The 25,355-nt window shown below is 41.4% G+C and overlaps 1 protein-coding gene across 7 annotated transcripts; it reads right to left on the reverse strand.

The window, feature by feature from the left end:
- Positions 1-268: 268 nt before the first annotated feature.
- On the reverse strand, positions 269-21,248 carry LOC147153449 (FERM domain-containing protein 4B-like). Of its 7 annotated transcripts, none has more exons than XM_086029885.1 (24): positions 21,037-21,248; positions 15,976-16,041; positions 15,505-15,599; positions 15,302-15,394; positions 13,711-13,795; positions 13,380-13,436; positions 13,253-13,275; positions 12,476-12,559; positions 12,303-12,368; positions 11,954-12,011; positions 11,784-11,870; positions 10,668-10,744; positions 10,403-10,541; positions 10,172-10,313; positions 9,859-9,992; positions 9,201-9,317; positions 8,072-8,300; positions 7,938-7,991; positions 7,711-7,849; positions 7,395-7,562; positions 6,481-7,256; positions 4,638-4,776; positions 3,341-3,466; positions 269-965 (listed from the first exon to the last, which is right to left on the reverse strand). In XM_086029885.1, exons 2-23 carry the CDS (start codon positions 16,039-16,041, stop codon positions 3,343-3,345), a joined length of 2,952 nt encoding a protein of 983 aa, XP_085886011.1. In that variant the 5' UTR covers positions 21,037-21,248; the 3' UTR covers positions 269-965; positions 3,341-3,342. The 7 variants fall into 7 exon arrangements, with proteins under 7 accessions (XP_085886011.1, XP_085886039.1, XP_085885990.1 ...); XM_086029913.1 differs by having other exon boundaries at positions 15,683-16,041; XM_086029864.1 differs by lacking the exon at positions 21,037-21,248 and adding an exon at positions 16,709-16,774.
- Positions 21,249-25,355: the final 4,107 nt, after the last annotated feature.

A 25,355-nucleotide genomic window follows, 5' to 3' on the forward strand; every position in this document is an offset into this window, starting at 1 on the left:
GAAAACGGCAAGACTGACAGCAGCAGATGGACAATTTTCTTAAGCCTGATCAAGCTACAACAGTAGCATGACATTTATGATGTGACAAAACCATTCATTCCATCTTCCATCAATCTATTCAGACCATAACTCAAAGTAATTTAATGTGGCACATTATTTTTCAAAAATGCTAACATTTCCATCTCTAATTGTAGATATCTATTTACTTAAGAAGGGGTACTGAAACAGGTGTTAAGCAACAGCAGTACATGATCAGTGACAGCAGCCATTTATGAGTCACACAAGTATTTATTAATCCTTCGCAGTGGAAAATATTTCATCATGACACCTCACAAGATACTTAGAACTACACACGGACTGTACAAATGTGTGAGAAAACAAATGGTTTTTTTTATGGCAGTGGTCTGGTTCTTATCAAAGTTGTTATCAAAACTGATTTGCTCCACATGCACGTTAAATCACATCACGGCACTTACTGACAAATGACAAACTGTTAACATTTTTGACGTCATACATTCAGATTCCAGGATTAAAGAACGGAAGGAAAGAAAATTCTACAACATGGTCTGTTCTAATGAACGATCACATTAAGTATCACATTCACAATCTGGATCATCCATTTAAGACTGGTTTTAAGAAACATTTTTTTAACCTATTGTCCATCATAAGACAGCAGGTAGTTCATGTTTATGTTAGATTAATTGCAAACAAATTGTTGCATTTATATCTCAAGTACAAGTCAGTGGGTTGTGCAACATTTTGAAAATTTGAGACACTGTCTATCTTGCCTCTCTACAATCCACCCAATGGAAGGCACCCTGGGTTCAGAGGTTAGTCGTAGGAGGGAAAGCCTGTGTTTAAACTTCATCCTCTTCATGCACTGCTTCCTATGACTTTTTATATGTGACAAAATGTGGTTTGGTCGTCATCAGTGGATGCTTGTGTAGCTGCTGCCCAGGTAAACTCTGAAAGAAGACACTGAAATCAAACGGATATTCACATATTCAATTATTTCAGACTGATGTTGATGTATGACCAAAGGAATGAAATTAAAGAAGCTCTACTATTCAGTGAAATGGTCATGTTAAAACACTGAACACAAAGCAACTCTATGGTGACAACCCCCCCCCCCCCACCCCCTAAAAAGCAGCTTCACAAGGAGTGGTCTTAGTGTGAATCTGGCAAAACATGATGGTGCTACCAAAAATAGGCATCTTTTTTTATTGTCGCTATAGATTAATGGGTTTCTACGAGATAGCTGGAGAGCAACGACCCACTTGATCAAGTGGCCGTTTTTCTTTCTGTCTCACGTGTTGTTTGTAATTATTATCAAGTACAAGTATTGTTTTTTTTTTCATAGGCCTAGAAGGCAGCTATGAACAGGGCCTGACAACAAGTGGCGATGGAAATGCGTTATAGGGAAACTTCTGTTTTGTTTTACGGTAGTTACTTTGCTATGTCTGCTAATTACATACTCCAACTTTAATTGCAACTGTGAAGTGTAATTAATCACAAATCATGTTGGTGGAATTTATATCATCTTAGACTATTGTTTTTCTATGTAGCTAACCTAAGGTTTTCTCTCTTTTTTGCCATTTTCTATATAACCTGCCACAAAATAAATGCATGAATGTGAATATGGTAAATACAAAACCACTTCCCCGAAGGGGATACCCAAAAAATCCAACCCAACACAAAGCGGTAGATGGTTTCATTACATGAGCACTAGGGTGGTCCTTCCAAAGGGGTAAATTTTAAAATTCATATTTTTTCAGCTCCAACCCCTTGATTTTGTTAGAATAGTTTGAAAAACTCCTCTGGTGAAAAATTTCCCAGTTCTGACAAGATTTACCCCTGCCTCGATGATCTCGAAGTTTAGCCTCATCTCTTTTTATGGCTGACAAAAGGACAATAACATATCAGTGCTGAAGTTTAAAATGCTCCTGGATTCCTCAATCCCACTGTGTCCAGGGATGGAATTTTCCAAAACCAAGCTTGTCATTGTGGTCGAATATTGTAAACCAAATCAATACAGGTACATAAGAGTTTTGGTTATTATTTGGTTTTGCACTGTAGTCATGTTGTTATACCGCATGATGTTTTCATTTGGCATTTGGCTGGGGTGTTATCTTTAAATCATGGCTGCAGCTAAGCAGAATTATTTGATTGCTCCAATTGAAGACATTTGTGGCTCTTAACTTCGCTCTAAAGAAGTACTTGGACTTTTGATCTGTCATATTGAGCAAAACAAGAGGTCTGTGAAGGAGGCAGTGAATGATGCGTCGAACATTGTGATTGACCATCGCAATGGAGAGACACTACCCTGGCAAAAATAGAATAGCTTCTCAATGATTTAAGGAATGTCAAACTAAACAAGGGGCAGGATGATGCTCAGGCAATCCCTGAAGAAGTCTTTGAGAGATTCTGCCAATGCTTTAAACATTGTCACAAATGGAGGAGGATAAGGCATTTATTTTTGCTCAGCATGAGCTAACCAGTAATGAGCAGCAACTTCTCAGCAAGTTCTCTTTCAAGTTGTTTTGTGACATTCTACAGAATTCCTTTTTGGACTCTAAAAAGAAGAGTTTTGAAGACCATGTAACAGTTTAACATACAGTTAAACAGACAGTCCAACAATATTTAACAGTCAGTGTTAAAGTTATCAGACAATTTAATATTTTGATGTCAAAACTGGGGAGGCACGGTGGTCGACTGGTTAGCATGTCTGCCTCACAGTTCAGAGGTCGTGGGTTCGATTCTGGCTCTGGCCTTCCTGTGTGGAGTTTGCATGTTCTCCCCATTTCTCCAGCTACTCCGGTTTCCTCCCACATTCACAAAACATGCATGGTAGGTTGATTGGGCACTCTTAATTGCCCCTAGGTGTGGTTGTGAGTGCGGATGTTTGTTTGTCTCTGTGTGCCCTGCGATTGGCTGGCAACCAATTCGGGGTGTCCCCCGCCTACTGCCCGAAGACAGCTGGGATAGGCTCCAGCACTCCGCGCGACCCTTGTGAGGATAAGCGGTATCGATAATGGATGGATGTTAAAACTGTTGTTTTAATACAATTTTCAATCATTATGTCACAGTTACCTCAAGACAAAAAACACACCTTGGGTGTCTTAAGGACAAAATTCAAGGTCATTGAGGCAGAGGTAAATCTTGTCTGATTTAGACAAAACTTCACCAGAAGAGTTTTTTAAACTATTTCGACAAATTTAGAGGGTTGGAGCTTAGAATTTCCAACTTTTAATTTTAAGGACCACCCTAATGAGCACACTGATGAAGATGGGTAAATGGACACGTGTGGCAACACGACATACAGCCACCAGCTTGGTCTCACCCTTAAGTGCTAGAGTGGTTGTCTGATGCTTCATCCATTCTAATGGCCTCAGCACCAACCACCTCAACTGACTCACATTTATTATTCTTTGTGTCTGAGCCCGATACTTTGTTTTCTGCAGAGCATCTGCGCACATGAGCATTAATATTAAGTTAAAAACTGGAGAAAGGAGGAAAGAAGCAGCAGAGATTTCATTGTACTGTACATCAACCCTTCAATGAAGCCATTTTTCCTAAAAGCTGTCGATGAGATCAATGACTCTTTGAGAAATGAGAAATCCACCCGTTTTTAGCCATCTCAGGGGGCGGCCATTTTGTTACTTCTGTCGATTGAAAATGACATCACAGGGGCTCAGGGCACAGATAATGACCACTCATGGCTCAGATTCAGAAAATAGGTGAGCTGTGATTGGTCGTTACCTGAACCCTGAGCAACCGTGATGTCATTTTCAGTCGACAGAAGTGACAAAATGGCCACCCCCTGAGATGGCTAAAAGCGTGTGCATTTTGCTGCTTAACTCATATTCCATAAATGCAATATTGATATTAATATTAACGCCTTGTCTCAACTAGTGGACTTGCATAGAACATATTCTGGAAAAAATATGTTTAGGTTGACTTCCCCTTAAAAAGGGACATATTTTCAAGTTTTCTTTGCAAGAATATGTTCTATGCAGCCACATTACTGTAGTCTAAACACAGCATTCTGATTAATACTGCATTTGCGGAATATGAGTCAAGCAGGAAAATCCACACGTTTTAGTCCACCTCAGGGGGCAGCCATTTTGACACTTGCTGTCTACTCAGGTAACAACCAATCAAGCTGAAGCTGAGCCATGATTGGTCATTACCTGAAGCCCTGAGCAACTGTGATGTCATTTTCAGTTGACAAGTTGGAAGTGGCAAATTGGCCGCCCCTTGGGATGGACAAAAACGGGTGGATTTTCTGCTTAACTCATATCCCGCAAACGCAATATATAATCAGAATGCCGTGTTTAGCCTAGTGAAGGAACATAAAACATATTAAAGACAATTTTGGGATTGACTTCCTCCTTATGGAGAAGGAAATAATTGTGTTTGGACCCAACAGCAAGATACAAGGAATGAAGGGCTGGAGGTCAAAAAAGGCTGAATAGAATATAAAATAGTTCAAACCTACTGTAGTAGAGACCAAATACACATTAAGAATTTTAAGCTCTCTTTGAGCATGCAATGCTTTCATACTTTTGGCCTTAGTTTTTTTCTGATGTAACTTTACTCCCTCAATCAATTCAAAAGTTCAAAAAGAAAACTCTCACCTGTTGTGTGTGGGGCTGCGATTATATGGTGACAAAGGAACTGCATGTTGAGAATATTGAGGTGTGTTGGGTGTGTCGTAGTCAGTCAGGCCAACTGCCAGCTGATTGCGCCAGTTCCCTGCACTCTCCACTGAAGACACTGCAAGTGAGCCCAAACCAAGTGCACTCTTAATTGTTATGTAACTTGCTTTGATTGCTTTGCACAGATTTTATTAGTGACTACATTGGATGAAACAGGACCATACATTAAACCTAAGACGTTTCTAAAAACTGGCACATCTTGATTTTCGTGCCAGTGCAAGCCAAGTTTACTCTTTTTCGTGAATTTGTCAGATCGCACTGTGCCATGTTGGGCGTTCTGAAGGACCGAGGGCGTTTTCTGTTACACGGCCCCGGTTCACCTGTCAATTTGGTGGCTGAAAGTGGACTAAACCTTAACACTAGCTGAAAGCAGGTCTAAGTTGTGGCGCAGGTGGTGTAATGTGATTTTGATGTTGTGGATATGTGTGGTAGATGTTACCGTATTTTATAACAGTGGGCATCAAACCTTCTGGCTAGTTGCAGAAATCAATTAATTTAATGCATTATTCATTACTATTATCATGTTTATCATATTTTTAAAATCACCATCGTTGGCTGCGACACAGCTATGGGGTGGAGGTTCACACAAAGACATGAAAGATCTGGTTGGAAGGCGATCTCCAATTGTCCACTTCACAGCAGTGATCTGTGATTGCCCAGGCTAACTTTACATCATCCACCCATGTAGATCTGTTTGTAGTTCCTTATAAACGTACTTTGCACACTTCGATCTTTTACATAGACGTCGGCAAGTGTATTTCTACTTCCCCAATGTCAAAGACTGTGTGCGTCTAGTTTGGGGTGACCAAACGTCCTCTTTTGCCTGCAAATGAAATGTATTTCTTTGTTAAATTAATGTCCTTGTGAGACTACTGTTTTATGATTTAAATTATTACATTGAAAAGATAGAAAGAAATATTTTGACAAAGCTGCATATTGTACAGAAGCGGTATTATTTAGAACATTGTCATATTTAAGTAAGACTTCCAAGGAGAGCAACTATTATGATTTTTTTTGTTTTATTTTCTAACCATACAAAGGAGGCAGAATTTATTAATTTGGGCTGCACAATATATTGAAAAACTATTGTCATCGTGATAATGTCACATGCAATGCAGAATGTAGCATGCAAAAGACATGCGATAAATTCATATGGAATGGTATTCTTTAATCTAACTTTGACCAATCAGATGCAACTTTAAATGTGCATTGCCATCCAATAGGCAAACAGTATCTAGGGGCATTATTAGCACTGAATAATTTAATTAGCTAACAATTAATTCGCATATTTCCACATGAACAAATATATTTCTCTCATTAGATAATAAAGATGTCATTTCTTTAAGTACATGTTAAATATCGATATTGCAATATGCAACACGCATATCAAATATTGCATGTTTTTCCAATATCGTGAAGTCCTAATTTAAATATATTAGCGTTAAAATGTATGGCATGTTTAAGTGTTATTTCAGTATCTCGAGGCCGGGCCGAATGTCCTCTTTTTTGGGCATCAAAATGTGATCACCCTAGTGTAGTTAGCTGATTTTAAAGAGAATGAGAGGAGTCACTTCCATCGGCCAGGCAAGTCGGCTGTGTTCATGGCCACAGTGGCACAAATGCCTGTTTATAACTGCACAGGGTCTACGAAAACAATGACGATTTAAGGTGGTGTGATAAATAAATAAATCATTGTAAAAAAAATTCTTCTTGTAAATATGGTCTTCATTGACCTATAAACCACTAGCAGAGATCATCTCACCAGATGAGAAAGACGTTGTTCTGCTGGAGTGGCTAAATGCCGCCGGCATGGTCTGGTAGCCTAGGCTGAGCTGAGAGCCGCAGTCAAAGTCGTATCCTGCCCTCTCTCCTTCCCTGGGGCCACGGTTCCGGTGGTACCACCCTCTCAGATGTTCTGCCACCATAGCCTTCTGCATGTTCTTGGCCAAAAGTTCATTTCTGGGTCCCTCCCTGCTCCGCGGCGGTCTCACCGTCGCGTAGGGATTCTGTGAAAGGCCGTCAGTTCGGTCAGAGCCATAATGCCTGAATCTGTCATGTCCGTGATAGCCGTTCATTTGATACGATGGGTTGACGTTGTAGTGGCCTTCTACGTCATTCTCATACACATAGGCTCCGTTAGCGTAAGGCTCCATATCTGGACACGGGCAGCCGGAGACGTAGTAGGCACCGGGTGGATAGTGCGCTGAGGTCTCACAGGCGTAACTACAACCAGAATGGTGCTGAACCAGGTTGGGCATACTTCCAGTGTTTCCATACACTTCCACGTTGCGGTGCAGACGATGCATGGTGGAGGTTCGGGAATCCAATGTACTGTAGTGGGAACTGGCAGGCCCGCAGAAATCCAGACTGGACTGACTGGTGTAGGACGAGCAATCTTCCAACACCTCTGTGCTGTTGCTGCGATGAGCTGGTGACAATGTGAAAACTGTCTTCTCCGGGTCTGTGTCCTTTCTCAGCTGGGGCTGTGACTCCAAACTTCCACTGCGAGCCCTGAAACCATGAGGCAAGCCCTCGCACCTGGAAAGAGGACACAGCTTGCCGCGTTAGACTAATTACTCATAGTTGCTATAATGGAACATTCACCAAGGTGTTTGACTGGCAACTGCAATTAGCGATTCAGTGAGGGATAACAGTGTTGGGGAGCCACGACCAAACCTGAGCTGGCTGCTGCTGTAGGCATTGCGGGTCATTACTGGTGTGGGGGGCATGCTGCGGGGGTCTCTGGGAGGTCTGGGGAGGGTTTTATAAGGGCTACTGTGTGTGGAGGAGGTTTCTCTTGGATTGTGGTAGTAGAGGGAAGCCTCCTGGCCTTCAAAAGCTAATCTAAAGGGTTGTGACATTGAGGGTGATGATTAAAAAGAAAGGCAGGAATGATATGTGTGCAACAGAAAAAGGCCTCAAACACAACAAAGCAACACGTGTCGAAAATGTGCGTTCCAAAAACAGCTCAGCAGGTCAGATTAAGCCTCACCTTTTATTATTGTTATTTTCCCTTGGAGATGTTTGCTTCTCCCCATCGTATTCTGCCCCCAGTGAGCGTAATGGACTGAACTGAGGGGAGTCTTGCACAGACTGCGACCGTGGCCGCTGGCTAGCGCTATCCGAGTCATCTGAGCACAAAAATAGGACGGCGCGAAATCAAGATCCGAACATGGCATTACTGCGGGATACTTCGCAAAGATGTGTTGCCAAGCTTACCATCCTCCAGCGGAAGGCTCGACAAGGAGCTACAGTCTGATCGCATGAGTTCATCTGGACAAAGAGAATGCTTCTTGTGAATACAGCAGAATTGTGAAAGCTGTGACAACTCCCTAGCTGCACTTGCTACAAACCTGCAATGATTACTGAGGCTCGCTGGGTGGGTCTTTTCCCCTTCTTGATTCGATAATGGTTCATCTCATTCTCTATCTGCTGAAGCTTGTGCATAGCATCCAAACAGTTTCTCCTCCTCTTCTTCTTGACTGTCTTACACAGTTCTGGCTCATTCGCCAGCTTTTTAGCTGCCTCCACGATCTTCTGCTGGAGGGCAAATCTGCTCTCCAGATTTCTCAGGAAAGGATCCTGCAGTGCCAGCAGCAAAACATTTTACACAAGTACACTTATTTTCCTATTTTCACCAAGCAGTCCTTTTTTTCTGCCTTTCCATGGTCAAGGGTCTCTGTCCGAAACATTCAACACCGCAGCATGTTAACAAGAAGAAAACAACTTTATAAATGTTTGCTGACACTGTAATATTCATAACTTATAGCAGACAATGCTTTCATATCTTCAAGTGTGAAGGCGCACATGTTGGAGGGTAACACTTGCTATTTACCAACAGCTTTTAAACTGAAGCACACTTGTTCTTCTTCAATTGAAAATCTACCTTTTTATCATTAAAGTGGAAATCAACCCAAACATAATTTTTTCAAGAATATGTTCCCAGCAGGCCCACTAGTTGAAACACGGCATTCTGATTAATTTTGCATCTGTGGAATATAAGTTAAGCAGCAAAATGCACTCGTTTTTAGCCATCTCTGGGGGCGGCCATTTTGTCTTCTGTCGACTGAAAATGACATCACAACTGCTCACAACGACCAATCACGGCTCACTTGTTTTCTGAATCTGAGCCACCATTGGTCGTTGTAAGCAGTTGTGATGCCATTTTCAGTCGACAGAAGACAAAATGGCCGCCCCCAGAGATGGCTAAAAACGAGTGTCTTAACACTTATTCCACAAATGCAATATTTATCAGAATGCCCGGTTTCAACTAGTGGGATTACATAGAACATATTCTAGAAAAAAAAAAAAATGATTGCGTTGACTTCCTATTTAAGTTAAGACAATAACAGTCTGGGAGTGTACAACCAAAGTGCCACAAAGTATGTAGTGAAAATCAGGTTAAAATGGTAATTAAAAGGCATATAATGTTGGCCAAAGTGGACCAGGTCTATGATTAAAGTGCACAAGTGAAACACAGACCTCATTGTAAGGGAAAAGGTCATCCAACTTGAAAGCAGTGCCAACTCGCCGCCTAACCTGTGGTGGTCGTTCATCTGAAGACAAGGGGTACTCCTTTGGCAGCTTGCCAGTAAGCTCCTGAGAACAACAAACACTTCAAATGGATACTGCAGCAGAAACAATCCATCACACAGCAGTTTCATTAAACGTTTTGGGGGGCCTCTGGAGACACAGAAGAGCCAGCAAAGGCCATCCATTAAAAATGTGACACGTTACAATGACATAAGTGAAATGAATGACATTTTGATCTGTCATTATGAATTCATGTTTTAATGACACCTAAGCCATACATACTGTCCATGTACTGTAAATGGAACCACAATGAGCCAAACGATATGGATCACTGCGGAACGAGACTTCCGTGCAGGTTCACGCAACAATATCAAGTATTTTGACTTTGATTATTATTATTATTTTCAAAAGAATATTGAGGGTTAGGGTTAAATTAAAATGAAATAGGGTCTGTCATTACCACCTTACTGGTGGTGGTGTATACTATTCTGAAATATAAGCGGTTCAGAAAAGGGATGGGTGGATAATAAGCATAATCCTGCTCATTCATACGAGACAAAAAGGTTGACAACCAGAGAAACAAGGGCAAGCAAACAGAATATCTCACCGCTTCCCTAAGACAAATCTTCTTTAGTTCCTTTGTTTTTTTGGCCAAGATGTCTTGAATCTCTTGCTCTTTCTTTCTCAGCTCGGAGAGTTTCTCTTTCTTCTGCTCCTCACTCATTTCAGAGTCTGCAGAACCTGTAAAATGTTTAAAAAAAACAAAAAAAAAAAAAACGAAATTTGAATAGCTGCACAGTTATTTTACACCTACAGTCTGTTGATTGATATGATACTGCTTTCATCTGTTGCACTCTAAATATTCTGCATTCATGACATTTGCTATAGGTTGATCTGAAAGTGTCACAAGTACAACTAACCTGTCGATACCAGGCTCCCATTGCTGGCTGTAATCAAGTTATTTTTCATGACCGACTCTCCAAGTTTGTTTATCTTTGCCCCTGCATGCTCGGTGAGATCTGTGGCGATTTCCTCCAAGCTTTTGGAGGCTCCGAGTTTAGCCTAACGGAAGGGAGGTATCAAAGGTTATTGCATGGATCCCTTTTTATTTTGACACTGTGAAATAAATGCATTGTAACTCTGACACTCACTTTGCTCTGCTTTCTGTCCAAGTAGAATTGATGTTGACTAATAGCCATGACCCAAATAGTTTTGATCAAAGAGTGGCTCGCATACCAAGTGTGGATGAGGAGGCCAGTTTGTCCAAAGGTGCGCTTGGTTACTGCTCTCCTGAAGCAATAAGATCAGTGGTGAACTGTGTGGCTTATTTCAGATAGAGTTGGATAATTTCTTATAAATAGAAGTGATGCAAAAAACAAAAAAAAAAAACGAACTTAAATAAACTTAAAATCTCACCTGTGTGGGTCATTAACCTCCACTGCAAATTTTTTCTCCCTGAAGTACAAATTTTCCAGTTGCTTCCACTGATACAGCTGGCAGTCACAATAGAGAATTGGCAGACAGAAATTAAACAACACTCATACTGTGACCACCACGGCAATGAAGTGTCATTACAGTCTGGTATACTTGGACCGCAACATTACAGGTGTTCAGAAGGTACAAGAGTCCCCCATTAGTAAATCCTACTCATCACTACATGTTCTGTGGCTCATCAGCCAGGTGCTCCGTGACAGCAGCCCGATTTCAAGTCATTTGTGACTAACTGCATGTCTAGTCCAGTGGTGAATGAGACACAACCGTCAAAAGATGTTGAAGGGGAAAAAAATACACATACTGTGTGACAGCATGAGGAGGTGATGACAAACATGTAAAATAATAATATAAAAGCATCTACTCAGAGCTGCATTTAAAAGTATCATATCGTGTGCAATTCATTTCATTAAAAGAATGGAAACTCCACTCCTTACCACTACAACGGGTCTTCAACTTCAGATCCTATTTTGTAGTTATGAAATCCTCTCTGGCTTCACTGTCAACACAAACTTGTACTATGTCCGTATCATGTCAGCTCCCGACTTGCCTCCTCAGGTATTCTCATGCACGTTAACGCCCAAAGCCATCCCCTCTTTTCATTCTGACATCAGCAGCTTCCTCCCCTCCCTTCACCTTCCCTCCCCCTAGACAGGCAGTGGACACTTGCACAATGCAGCTGTCAAAGTAAAACAGCATCATCGCGTGCAATCCACCAGAATGCATTGCCGTCGTGTGACACGTTTGAAATAATACTTCCGCCTGTTCTTGGCCCCAACTGCACATGCCAAACGTCTTATTCTGCGTGGCATCACTCACATGGGTATCGCCATCACGTGGCAAGTTAAAATGGCTGACGTGCATGAGTTCCAGTAAAGAAACACTTGAGTCGACACCACTCGAATGATTTTTAGCCGTGAAAAGGTCCTGCCCTTGAATTAATTTGAATCTGAAACGATGACTCAGCCCGCTGACTTTGTCCTGTGTTGTCATGTCTGCAGACAAGCCAATTTAAAGCCACAACAGTAGGATGATATTTACCTTCCTAGGTTTCAGCTTATCTTGTAGATCATATTGGCCAATGCCTTTATAGCTGATGCCAAGCCACCATGGCATCCCTTGTTTATCCTGTAAGGAGAAATAAAAAATAGTTGAACATCTGTTCAGTACCCAATGCAAAGACTACTGTTACTAGGGAGCTGAAAGCCTACCTTCACTTCATAATAGTGGACACCATATGTGGGCAAGGATTCCACAAGTGTCAGATACCTAGAATGAAGAGTGTTATTAAAACCGCACGCTGCTTTATAACGTCCACATGGGCTGTGTTAAAGACGAGGAGGAATTCTAGAGAATTTGATCTGCTGAGTCTGCGTGATTCACTGGAATGCACATATTGATTGATTTCTAGCAGCTGATGGGAAAAGGGATTGCGGCAAGACAAAATGAAAAGGAAGCCTCGGTGGAAGAGAGAGATTAATGACCCGGAACCGTTTCAACATTAATTAATGTCGAAAGTGTTTCAGCAAATCGATAATTTATTTGAAGTTCAACACTTACTGTACAATGGCCTGCCCTCTGGACACTCCTCTGAGCTGTTTATAATGGTCGATGACTCGATCCTCACTGTATTATCAGCGAGAAAGTGAGGGAAAATGTATTCGAGATGGATTTTGAATATATTGTGCATACACGTGCTGCTAATCACAATCCAGACTGGCCTCCTAGCATACCAGTATGCAAGCGACGGGTGCTCCTTGAGGACTTTAGTGGGAAGAGTGGGCAGTTTCTTTAAGTCAGCTCGAGTGGCTTCATCGCTGGGGAAGGAAAGAGGTGGGGGATGAACGATCGCATAAGTCCAATTATTTTATGTTCCTTCTCAGCACGACCAACCACATTTTTTGTCATCAAAACTTTATGTAATATCAAGCAAGAACTCATTCACTTTTGAATGGGCTTATGTCCAACATGCTTGCCGTACAAAACAGATCAAAGGCTTCTAGAAATAGAAGTGGTTTTGATGATTCACTTTTTGGTATTATTTTTAGTATGATTTCTTTTCAATATTTTTCATCACGCCTCTCAGTATGACACCGTTCTTTTCTACACTACTATTGTTAAAAGTGATACGCATCCAGTGTCATTCAAGACATGAGCATCATTATCATCACAAAGCCAACATTTTGAATACAACTCTTGTGTTGGATCTCATCAGATTGCACAACTGTATCTAATTTCATATATTTCTTTGGTGGACTTGAAGCTGTTTGTGCTCTCTCCCGGTATGTCAAGTCTCCACTTGGTTCTGTCAGCACCATGAGATTCATTAGTACACGGGTGCGAGCTTCTCAGTGCGCTATAGTGAGCCTCACATTACACTGCTATTGATTGGTTTAGTCCTCATTCTTGAGAAACAAGTGACCTATTGAATGTTTTCGCCGAAAGATCACCATTAACTTATCCTGCTACCAGTAAATACTTGTCTCCCATCGATAATAACAAGCTCTTACCTTGTGTAGTCTCCTTTAGACTCCTGGTAAAAACATAAAATAAAAGAGAAAAACAACATCTTATTAGGCTTTGGCTTTACTTCAAATGTTGTGACAGTAAGTTTAAAAGAGTAGTAAAGGCGCCAACCTGCAAAGCATTTGCTGCCAACTTAAAGACATTCTCACTCTCAACTTCTATAATGCCCTATGAGACAAAGAATGATTTTAGATGAACTGATTGCACGCAGTGTGCCACACTCAAACATTTCAGTATCGACCTCAATATCAGCCTGTTCTCGGGATACAGTAAATCTGTTTTTTTCTGCTTTATTGCACACATTCCTCCGTAACCGAGTGAAAAGTGCCCTGCAGCCGAGGAAAGGTTACCTGCGACCAGAGTTCGCAGGCAAATGACTCATCAGCCGAGTCTTTGTTTTTATTGCCTTCAACAAGAAAAAAAAACAAAAAAAAAACCTTACGTTGTAGACAGCAGATTTTGCATTCAGGAAGAATAACTCCACTGTTATGATGTCCTTCAGCTGTGTTATGTTTTCCACATAGAATCTATGAAAAATAAATACACAAGCACACAATGTTTTTAACAGAACTTTCTTTCAACCCACAGGTAATTACTGCATAAAGGCTGTGGGATGGAATTGCAGTATTTCATAAGCATTATAATACATGTGTGGTCCGTCTCAAATGTATGCCTACACAGTCTGTAAAAATTGTGATTCCAGAATTGCAGGATAAATTAGGCACTAACTACTGATATTTTGAAAATCCAACCATCCGTTTTCTCATTTTTTGCTTATGTGTTTTCATGAAATACAGGTAATAAAACACTATACAATTGAATTTGTCCATGCTCACCCATCAACGGTACAATTTTTAAATTACATATTTTATTTGTTGTATCATAAATGTTACCGTGTTTGGCACGTCTCTGCTACAGGTGCTTAGACATCTGAAGAACTACTCCAAATATATTTCTGAATATATCCTTAATAATGACGTTAAATTCCATTTGATTTGAATGCTAATTTATTTATTTTTGATTAACAGTAATGGGGTTGCAAATATCTATCCATCCATCCATCCACCCATTATCCTCACAGGAAGACCGGAGCCCGGATTCAAACCCTCGACATGTGTACTGTGAGGCGGACGCGCTAACCAGTCGTCACCGTGCCACCCTGGGTTGTAAATAATGTTAATGTAAAATTTTTGCTGGGGAGTATGATTCTAGCTGCTATGCTTACTGGTTGAGAACGTAGCTATATACTGTAATAAAACTTAGCTTTACAATAAAGAAGAAAATGTATGTTGATTTGTCTTTTTCTGATAATGTCAGTAACACAATTGCATTAGTTTGCGAAACACACTCCATTACAACTGAAAATGTTGAGCAGTGTAAAAAAATTGAAGTGCGGGTCTATTAGGTCTTCCCATGGTCACAGCAATTAGCTTGATGATGCCATTGCTGCTGAGTTATACAGCTCAATTTTTTTTCTCTTCATCTAAATGGCTAAAAAGGTTTTACTAGCTGGGTGGCTTATATAATGGGAAACACAACTTCAGAACGTAATTACTAGTATTCCAAATATGCCTGTTACTGAACAAAATGTTTTAACAATTACAAGAAGACATAACCAAAATCATAACAACCAACAACACCTGACTCTAAACCCATTTTATTTGTCATATTTTATACGTATGTTGGTCAACAAGAGGGAGCGACAAGGGGGGGGGAAAGTAATTTTAGGCTGTGCTCAAGAGCATTTGGTATTTAGGAATCACTTTTACTATATCTACAATTACATTTTGCCTTGGGACAACTATGATATACACAACAAGTGCATCTTCTGCATTTTTTACATAAAACAATAAAATGAAAAATTGTGTAGGTTGACGAGCTATTCTTCCTGCACGAACTAGTTCATAAGACCGTCGTAAACCGGAGAACACACTGCACTGTATTTACTTTGTGCTGTATTTTTATTTTGTTCACCATGCAGGGCTGCACCCTGCTGGTCAGCTTTAGCCCTGCATGTGTAGGTTTCTTGTTACCTGACCAGGAAGTTGAGGGCAATGGAGCCGTGCCTCTTGGAAAAGTCATGATCAAGAACTCTACGGTCCATCTGCAGCCACTTACACTGACCACTGCAAAAGCAAGCGAGCGTACCACACTCAACACATCTGCTGGCTCTTAAGAATCACCAGCAATAAATATTCAGAGCAAGATACTTAGGTCAGGCCAACACTTTACATACTTGTCATTGAAAAACGCAAGTCCGAAGAATTCCTTCTCTTTGAGGTTGAAATGGGAGGAGACCAGGTCGACGAGTTCATACGACAGCAGCTTTGGCTGTGGAAGGAGATTTTTCGGATTCAGTGTCAGCTTCCAAAACTCAAGTCTGTTCACCTCATTCCCTCAGAGAAGAGACTAACCTGCAAGCTACAATAAAGTGCAGCAGCCTCTGTGAATTATTCACTCACTCCTGCTGTGTTGTCCACTAAACATCCCGCACTGAGGTGGTGCGCCGCTTTAATGCGTTTGAATTATTTTGAAACGCCCCAAACAGAGTGAAATTCAGTCAGTGTGAGGTGCGCTGAGGGTTTGTGCACAGTCGGGTGTGAATTCCCCACACGCCGCTGACCTGGAGCAGCTCCTCTTACGTTGCATAGTGAGGCGTCTCAGTTATTACACAAATATTGACTGACCACCTCCACGTCATTCGTACCTGAACCAGCAGCTCCAGCTTCCTGTCATCCAGCAACTGCACTTGACACAGTCGGCCCTCAGTCATCTACAGGGACACAAAAGAAGAAATTGTTGCATGCTCTTCAACTTCACACCCCATGGACATCATTTTTAATAAAAAAAACGGAATCCGCTGCATGAGACGAAAATAAGTCGAAATCTCAAAACGGACACGGTGAGACTAAAGTATTTCACGTCACGGTTGCCATAGTGAATTAATACCCGAGCGATAAATGCAGTGATCCTTCTTAAAGGAATACTAACGTCATGAATGACAATGAAACCATTGTCCCAAAGATTTGTTGCCATAATAACCTGCAGAAGGATTTCAGTTACTTCACATTTGGTTTCTTTTTTAGCCTTTGATTGAACAAATATATTTCAACAAGCAAAGAATTCTGCAAACTCTTCCAACCTGCACGGCTTGCAACTTGTCCTATTGTGACTAAACTGCGGGTGTTCGAAATCCAAATGACTGGAAGTAAATCACATTTGCTCCATTGGGATGATTTTCCTTGCATTGCTGCATTACAATAAAAAGCACTGTGCTGTCAGTGCATCAAATTCTCAGTTCAAATCACACATTCACTAGGCCAACATCCAAACTCTCTGAGAAAAAAGATTGGGTGAATCTGACAGTGCCGTTATCTGACAGAATGAGGCTGATCACCTTTTGTCCAGTTCTATCATCGCGAAGCGAGCGACTCTCGTACCTGGTAAAACTCTCCAGGGAGAGCGCAGGAGCGGATGCATTCCTGACTCATCCCTTCATTGCGCTCTTCTTGCAGAACTCGAAGAAAGCACTGCAAATTCTCTGCGTGCAGGCTTCTGGGTTTGCGACGGCTTAGTGGCCAATTCGCTTGAATTCGGGAGCCGACTTAATGAGGCCAAGACGGGTCAGACGCCTGAGCACCGTTGCTCAATTTAGGGTTGACTGCCTCACAGTTAAGTGGATATTATATTTCAGGCAGAAGTATAAATATGATGTCGTTCAACATACTACATTGTTTTTTTTAATTGCTCACATTATTAATTATATCTTCAGAATAATGTAATCTGAAAAATTCTCTCTCACAGTCAAAAATTAAAAGCTATGTGCTCGATAAAAAAAACGGACTGTATCTGCAGTTTAATCACATTTATTTAGTAAGTCGTAACAGTACAGTATTGAGATAGGGTCCAGCATTTGTCTCTGAATTTAGCATGCGATACTTCAGTCTGGCCGCTAGATGTTGCAGTCAATTATATTCTGCTTGTTTGAGTGAAGAAAGTGGCCTCTTGAAACTCGCATGTGACAGAGGGGAATGGTCTTAAGTAGTTGGAGAATCAAAGAGTTTGTATAAAAAGAGAAGGTGTACGACTTTAAAAGATCTGCACAGTTGGTCTATGAGCGCTTGCAGCGATGCTATTTATATCTGATGGCATGACCCAGACTCAGCCCGTAGTCTATCGGTGGCAGCACGTCGAGATTCCATATCAACCTGGTTCAGACACAAGAGTGGTGCAGGCTGGGATTTAAAACTGATCAATACACAGTGACAGCCAAATGCATGCAAACAATTAGCAATCTTGGTTATCTTCATTTAAGACTTTGCCCAATACCGATGGACGCGTTGCAGACAGCAACCTATTTAGCTTTAATAAAAAGCCTGCAAGGCGTCTAGAGGACAACACTTCAACCTTCATGTTAAGCAAAAGAACTGTCAGTCATTGTGTTTTTATCTCTAGAGTCATACAAAATGGAGCTTTTCTGTGCTGTATAGGATTGAGTACAGTTAGCATAGTGTACGTATGTGCGTTACCTTAGCGCATACCTGAGTACAGTTAGCATAGTGTACGTATGTGCGTTACCTTAGCGCATACCTGTACACTTCACAGCACAGAAAAATGCCGTGTGACATTCATGATGGCTCAAGATAAAGTCCGAAAGTTAAATAAAAATCAAGCGGGAAAATGTAACCTGTCATTATTCGGGCTTGTCCAGACAGCAGCCTGTCTCATCTCTGTTACCGACGTTTCATGCATTATTGATAAAGGCTGGTGTTACACAAAACAGTGTTTGTTTTCTTGAAGACACGTGATTGGAGAACACATGATCCCAAAGTAATATGCTTGTATTTCAATTGCAAACAAAGTAAGTGTGCGATTGACAGGCAAACAGTCCAGGGTGTACCCGCCTCTCGCCCAAAGTCAGCTCGGGTAGGCTCCAGCTCACCTGCGACCCTAATGAGGGCAAACCACGACAGAAAATGCATACATACTTGAGGCAGCCGCAATTTAACACGCATAAGCAGCTTGGTGGCTCATGTAACGAACCTTTGACACCTGACACTGACACACTCCTCTGCACAGTTAATGATGAATAAGTCTGAAGTTGTGTTTGTTCATCCCCCTGATCAGAGATCTCCCCATGGCTCATAGTGTCAGCAGTCAATAGCTAAGCATCAACCATCACCTCAGGCTGCAAACCTGTGATATCCAGGAAAGCGATGTGAGGCTCGGGATGATGTCATTGGAAATTCTCTGTGTGGGGAAAATGTGGATCTTTGATGCAATAATTGGGGGCGGAGTCACAGCAAAGTGCGAGTCATGCCAATGATGTCGTCATGCTGTGTAACGTCTTCCTGCCCTGAAGAGGACGTCCTGAGAGACGGAAGGACATTCAGCTGGATCTTCATTGTATTTGTACTCCAAATACTGTATAAAGACCATAACGGTCCAATCTGCTCCCGTTAGCAAAACTGTCACAATCAAGCAGACAGTAAGGGGATGCTTGCCAATTTTACTATGTGCCCAAAGGATTGAGTATTTCAAAGTAAACTAATAAAAACTGATGTCATACCCACCCTCAAGGTAATGTTGTACCTCTTGTTCACTTCTCATGGAGTCTAAATATTTGAACACAAACACCCAGAGGCCTCATAGTTCCTTGGCCTCTGTCATTATACTAACGCCCATTACAACCGAAATGGAGTTATAGAACCAGATCTCTGCCACATCTTTACCTGAAGAAAGGCAATATATTATTTTCATTAGATTGTTATGGGTTACATTATATTTTGGATTGGATTGGAAAAGGACATCAGATGTAAAGTAAGCAGTCATAAAAAAATCAAAGACAGTGATTATTAAAATCTAAATCTGCACATGGAGCTAATTACAATTTTGTATTACATGTCATTTTGGAGGCAGTACAGTGGTTGACACATCTTCCTCACAGTTCTGAGGTTTTGGATTTGAATCTCAGCTTTGAGCTTCCTGTGTCATGTTTGCAAGTTCTGCGTGAGGTTTCTCCCGTTACTCCAACTTACTCCCACATTTCAAAAATGTGCTCGTTCGGTTCAGTGAAGACTCCCTACTTGCGAATATCACGCCTCTCGCTCAAAGTCAGCTTGGATGGCTCCAGCTCACCCGCAGGTCGGACGGTTGGGTGGAATTTTTATCTGAGTTGGGTGCAGTTGATGTATAGTAAAAAAGACTCAAAGAAAATACATGCATTAATGTGGAGAAATAACTGGGTCATTTCTGGTTCGAAATCATCGTCGGAATTAGTCGATGTACTGTGTCCTATTGGTATTTGCCTTTGTACCCAAAGGAGAGCATTGTATTTCCACAAATCCATTTGTCAAAAAGTCCATGACTGCGCTTGTGTGCTGCAATAGTGCAGTTGACTCAAAATGCATCATTGAAGACATGCAGTATAGTGAGCCCTTGGCACCTCTAGCAGAATGACAGTCCTGGCAGCACCAATGACAGAGATCCTTACACACTATACTGCAGTGACTTTCTGCAGAGCCCTCAGCCTATACTGGAAATAATATCAGGCCAAAAATGTGATACCACCTACCTCAGAAGTTATCCTTTTCTCAACAGGAGAGCTTGCATAAAATGTTAATCATCTATTCCTCTATTCGGTCTTCACCAATGATAGTTTTCCGAAAGGCTGCACTATAAATCTTCCCTATATAGCAACAGTAAGAGGTAGGCTCAAGCTTCACTTCAAATGTCTTTGTTTTAGTATTAAGGCCATTTTTAGAAAATATCAAGGCACTATTATTCTGAAAAAGGAGGTTTGCCAATGTTTTTAAACAGCCAATAAATAGAAGCACATGCCTCCCTCCTTTGCAGGCCTTGTACATTGACCAACAAAGATGTGCAATGCAATGTGAAATCCAAAATAGCATATATTGTTTTACTATTCATTCATTATTGACGAATGCTTGTGAAATATGCCTCCAAAAGTCTACTGCATGTGCTGATAAATGACGCAGGACATCCGCCACAACAAATAGGAAGCATGACAAAGTTGGACATGTGTGTCCAAAGGACGTACTCAAACACTAAAGCAAGACTTCCTGTTTATGATCCCTTTAAATACTCAGACAGAGCTTTTCCTCTGAGATAACATCAGTAGGTCAATGTCTGACTTAATTGCACTTGTCTAGCTTTCTTTTTTTACCTGCAAATAAAAATGCATTCATCACATTAATACAGGACGTGTGTCCATGTAAATCATGATCGTTAAGTGTCACTTTTATATCCTTGCACAATTTCAATTTTCTAAATTGAATTAAATATACAAAAACACAAAGTGTTGGAAAGTGAACAGTCAAACTGATGAATCATCCACCATCTTTAAGATTCGCCAAGTCACACTGCCAATATGACTGCATTAAATAACACACTGGCTCAGTTGGGCAATTATTGCTTCAATATCCTAGTCTGTGCTTTATCCACCTCCATCAGGATCACAGTGTGGGGACTGGCCCACCTCAGGGCCATTGAGAGAACAATGCATGTGTGTGAAAGTCTATGGGTGGTTTCCACCTGTGCTCCTGTCTCAAAACACATATGTCAAATGTAAATGAACGCTTTCTTTTTTTTTCTCCTCTCCGTGAAACACGCGTGTTTCAGGTGGGGGCGGCAAACCCAAACCGTTGGTTCACTCACGTCCCTTGCCAGGGTCTACTTTTTGTCTCCTCGAAGCCCGGTACAGAAGCGGCGTGTATCAGCTCCGCGATCTGAACATGTATCTTCTTACCTTTGCGTTTAAATATCCTTAAGAGTAGATAAGGTAGAGCCTCCCCCGCATCGCTGCCGATCAGCCGTCTCGTCGGTTGCGCTCGCCGTGGAAGGGAGTCGCCCTGCAGCCGCTGTCCATGCTCATCCCCCCGGTGTGTTGCTGCTGTTGCTGCTGAACGCGCCTCGTATCGAGCCACACGCACCACGCCTTCAACCGCCGGCTATTATGTGAACAAGCATAGCATCCACCTCCCTCCCTCCCTCCTTCCCTCCATCACCGCCCCCCAAAACCCCCCCCCCCCTCCCCATCCAGCAGCAGCTGCCGGCCGGCCTGCTTCCCAATGAATGGCCACAACTGAGGCGGCCAAGAGGATGCATGTGCTCTTCAGCCCTCATTATGAGGACTGACATAATTCAGGATTACCTCCCACACACACTACCGAAACGCTTTCATACACACTATACCGAATCACTCACGCACTCTACAGATTTGGTTTTTTTCACACACAACTGAAACACTCTCACACGCCCGAATCGTTGTGCTTTTTTTCACTGCTATATTTTACACCTATACTGGACACATGCACGGCACAGTGTTAGAAGGCACACAGGAGCCCTCACACAATGTGTGCACTTACAAGATAGTGATATTATCTTGATAATTGTTATGGTGTGGAGTACTGCAGCATAGAATTCCACTGCGTCATGATTCATGATAAACATATTGTCAATACATCTCTAACAGTGTAACTTATGTCTGGGCATTACTGTATAAATATTTTTTCAGTTTTTAATTGTAAGTTTGTAAACTATAGGACCTCAATTGTCTAAAATGGCCACAGAGTTTATTTGCATTCATTATTTTAAAATGGATTTGCTATATTACCACTACAGTTTTCATGGCCACCCCTCAGCTTTTCTGGCTGACATCAATTGATATTGTTGCCATGGCAATTACTTGAACGGCTATCGTGAGTTTTTATTCCGTTGATGTGACTCAAACAGATTATTTATAGAGGATGCTGTACAGACTAATAGTCAAAAGACATATACTATACATAAGGAGTAAGAGGACTAATTATGTACACATTGTACAAACTGGTAACATCCACCAAACAACAAAATACTGCTGATTTTCCCGGAGATGCATAAATGGGGTCATGATCCCAGGGTTTAGTTTTATTTTTTTTATGTGCAATATGTTTGGAATTTTACATTTTTATCGTTTAGTCTCCCGTGTATTCTTGACATGAGGATTTGGATTTGGATGTAATTGTTATACTTTTAAGATATTACATTTTTTGCATTGGTACCACACTATTCAATATGTGGGGTCAAAACTGACTATTGAATAGAGTGGAAAATCTTGCAAACCCCCCTCGAGATTAGACGAGACTTCGGAGTAAACAAACATGGCGGATGAAAAGGCAGCAGGGGTCTGGATTATTTTTAGTGGAAAAAAGTGACACAAAATGGAAAGAGGTTGGGCTCTGTTGCGCCATGGCTGTTTTTGGATTCCCACCGCACTTCCTCGTCACCCCGCCACATCGCTTTCTGATTGGCTGCACGTCACTTTCAACCAGCTCCATGCTGGTTTGTACTCGGGGCACACCACACACGGTGCGAAATAGGGCCAAAACAATCCAACTTGTTGAATATCCCTGATTTGAGGTCAGACGTCCTGCCGAGCGGCTGAGGTCAGTATGAGCACCCCGCACATGGCAGGATTATCTGATAAGATTATTTTTGGAGCCATTACGAGAGTCGGCCCTGACTAAAATCTGGCCGATAAACCAGCTGTGTGAACCGGGATTAAACTGGGGATTCACCGATTTCTGACGGAGTTACAGCTCTCCTACCCCTGGTGTAGCCCAGCTAACGGACACGCCTATGCGCCAGCCATGTTGGCAAGGGCAAAATTCCTATCGAAGGGAATGCATTGACATTGAAATTAAGTCGCAAGTAGCTCATTTCTCAACCAATTTTCACGAGGTTTACTGTTCTGTCAATGCCAAAATGTGCTATCAATACAGAACATATGAAAAGAAAGGCAAACAATATTTTTGTTTTTACCTGTTGAAGGTAATTTCTAGCTCCATTGTTGTAATTGCTTTTCTGGTTTTCTTGCTGTCCACACACAGATAATGCCTTTGCCCATCCTAGCATTACCCTGCTGCAGGCAAACAGCTCAAATGGGACGTGTCCTTTCTACAAAGTACCCAGAGCTATGACTAATGACTTCTAATTGGGGTCATTTTTGATTCTATGGAAAAGTGTAGGTTTTGGTAAGTCATGCATCTGAGGGTTGGGATCGTTGGTGTATGTTTCCCATTTGGTGGTGTCACAACAAGGTGCTGAAATATTCATGACTATCTATTACGATTACCAAGTACTCCACAGGTCATTTTTGTGGTAACGGTGCTTCGGTGAAGTTGCAAAAACACAATTTGAGCTAATGTACCAGATAACTGACTCATATCACAAGACAACAATTCTACTGTACTGTATGCAAAGAGCCTTTATGCTAACTGGGGCTTCCCCAGCACCCATACCTCCTCCTTGCTCTTGGCATTGTAATATCAGACATGAATAATTATCTCATTAAGATCCCCCAGAACCATCTGTCCAGTCAGTCTCCTCCTAGAATACGCTCATTAACAAAAGACCCTCATTGGCCTTGTTACCCTCATTAGGAATTTAAGCTTTTGCCACATTCTGACAAGACAACTGTGAGAGTCTCAGACAAATCTTTCAATAAATGTAGTACATACTACTAACTACATATAGCAATTTGGTTTTAATTATGTTCCCATGTTATACATGTTATATCTGTTAGGTGATCTTTGTCATTGTTATGAGGTAGAACGCTACAGTTGGGATTTTACAAGAAGGCTGTGGCATCTTGACAGTGTTTTGACTCAGCAAAGTCACTAGTAGTGAGGGAAATCAGTTGTCTCTGGACTGTTGGTACTCTTCATTGTGCTGGTTTTGTCCCTCTGTGCCTAATCCACAATGGAAAAAATAAACTCTGACTTCACACTGACATCCAGAAGCCCCGACCCCCCCAAAAAAGGAAAAAAAAAATCTGATCCCAGATGTTTACTGTTGTGACAGTTGACAAAATAGGAGTGTTCTCTATCTGTCATTTCATAAACAAATGTCTTGAACAACGGTAACATGAATAAAGACCCTGATCGTGATGCTTTCTTCTTTTGCCTTCTCAGATCCGGGTTTGACAGTGATACACTGGAAGTACTCCACGTAATTACCTGTTAGCTGTATTCAGTTTAAGGAGCTTCGTGACACCAGTCTCCCTCTTCACACTTGATTAGGAGCGTCTAGCTTGTGTTGTTTGTTTAGACTTCAGCTTATTCGTCAGCTATGTTTGTTCATTTGTCACTGCCCATTAATACTGTGCAAACGATGTTTCAATTTTATCACTGGCGATGAAAATGTGGACGTAAAGCATGGAATTAGGTGGTACAGTACATACAAGCACAGGAGCAACACATTCAATATGGCTGTCAGAAGCACACACATGATTTCAGGACTTTTCTTTATTGAGTGATTTATTCTGAGGCAGCCAGTAAAATCTGAATTATTTATAATGTATGTATAGTTTTCCCAGTTGAGCACATTACAAAGGGCTTTGTAGTCCAAGAGTCTGGGGGCCTCCCTCAACCGGGGGCTTTGGGTCACGAGTGCCTCTATTCATCAGCAACAAGCAGAATATGAGTCTTCTAATACAGTATGTCTGCCTGTCAACTGTAGCTGGATAAGAATCTTACATGTCGTTTATGAGTAGTGTATTTTTCATCGGGTTCATTTGTATCATTTTTGCATGGGTAATAATAAGCAGACCTAAACCAGTTCTGCAGGATGAGTAAATGCAAATATTGATTTTCTATCAAGCAGAAGCAAGTGCGGTCTTCAACTTGGCTTTAATTGCTTTACACTGCCACCAAGTGTTCGGTGGGTGTCCACGGCATAACACAAACGTCAGGAACAGAGAGAGCATCGACGTCATACTTGCTGTCGTTTCTGTTAATAACAGCTGGAGACTATACTCACAGTCTAAGTACAGATAATTCTATTAAAAAAAAAAAAGACTAGCGCGTGCTTTACTTAAGTAAAAGTATAAAATAATACCAACAGAATTGTAAGCACAAAAGTAAAAAAATACTTTATTATTGTCAATGTTATACAATATCTACTCATTGTGATAATCGAAAACTTCTCTGCACACAAATATTTTCCCTTTCTTTCCTCTTCAATCATTTTCATAGTGCCATATGCTGCTCATACACAAAACAACAACAACAATAATCACGCTACATG

Source organism: Filicampus tigris, chromosome 1, assembly GCF_054856515.1.
Source record: "Filicampus tigris isolate MCC_2025a chromosome 1, RoL_Ftig_1.0, whole genome shotgun sequence".
NCBI classification, from domain to species: domain Eukaryota; kingdom Metazoa; phylum Chordata; class Actinopteri; order Syngnathiformes; family Syngnathidae; genus Filicampus; species Filicampus tigris.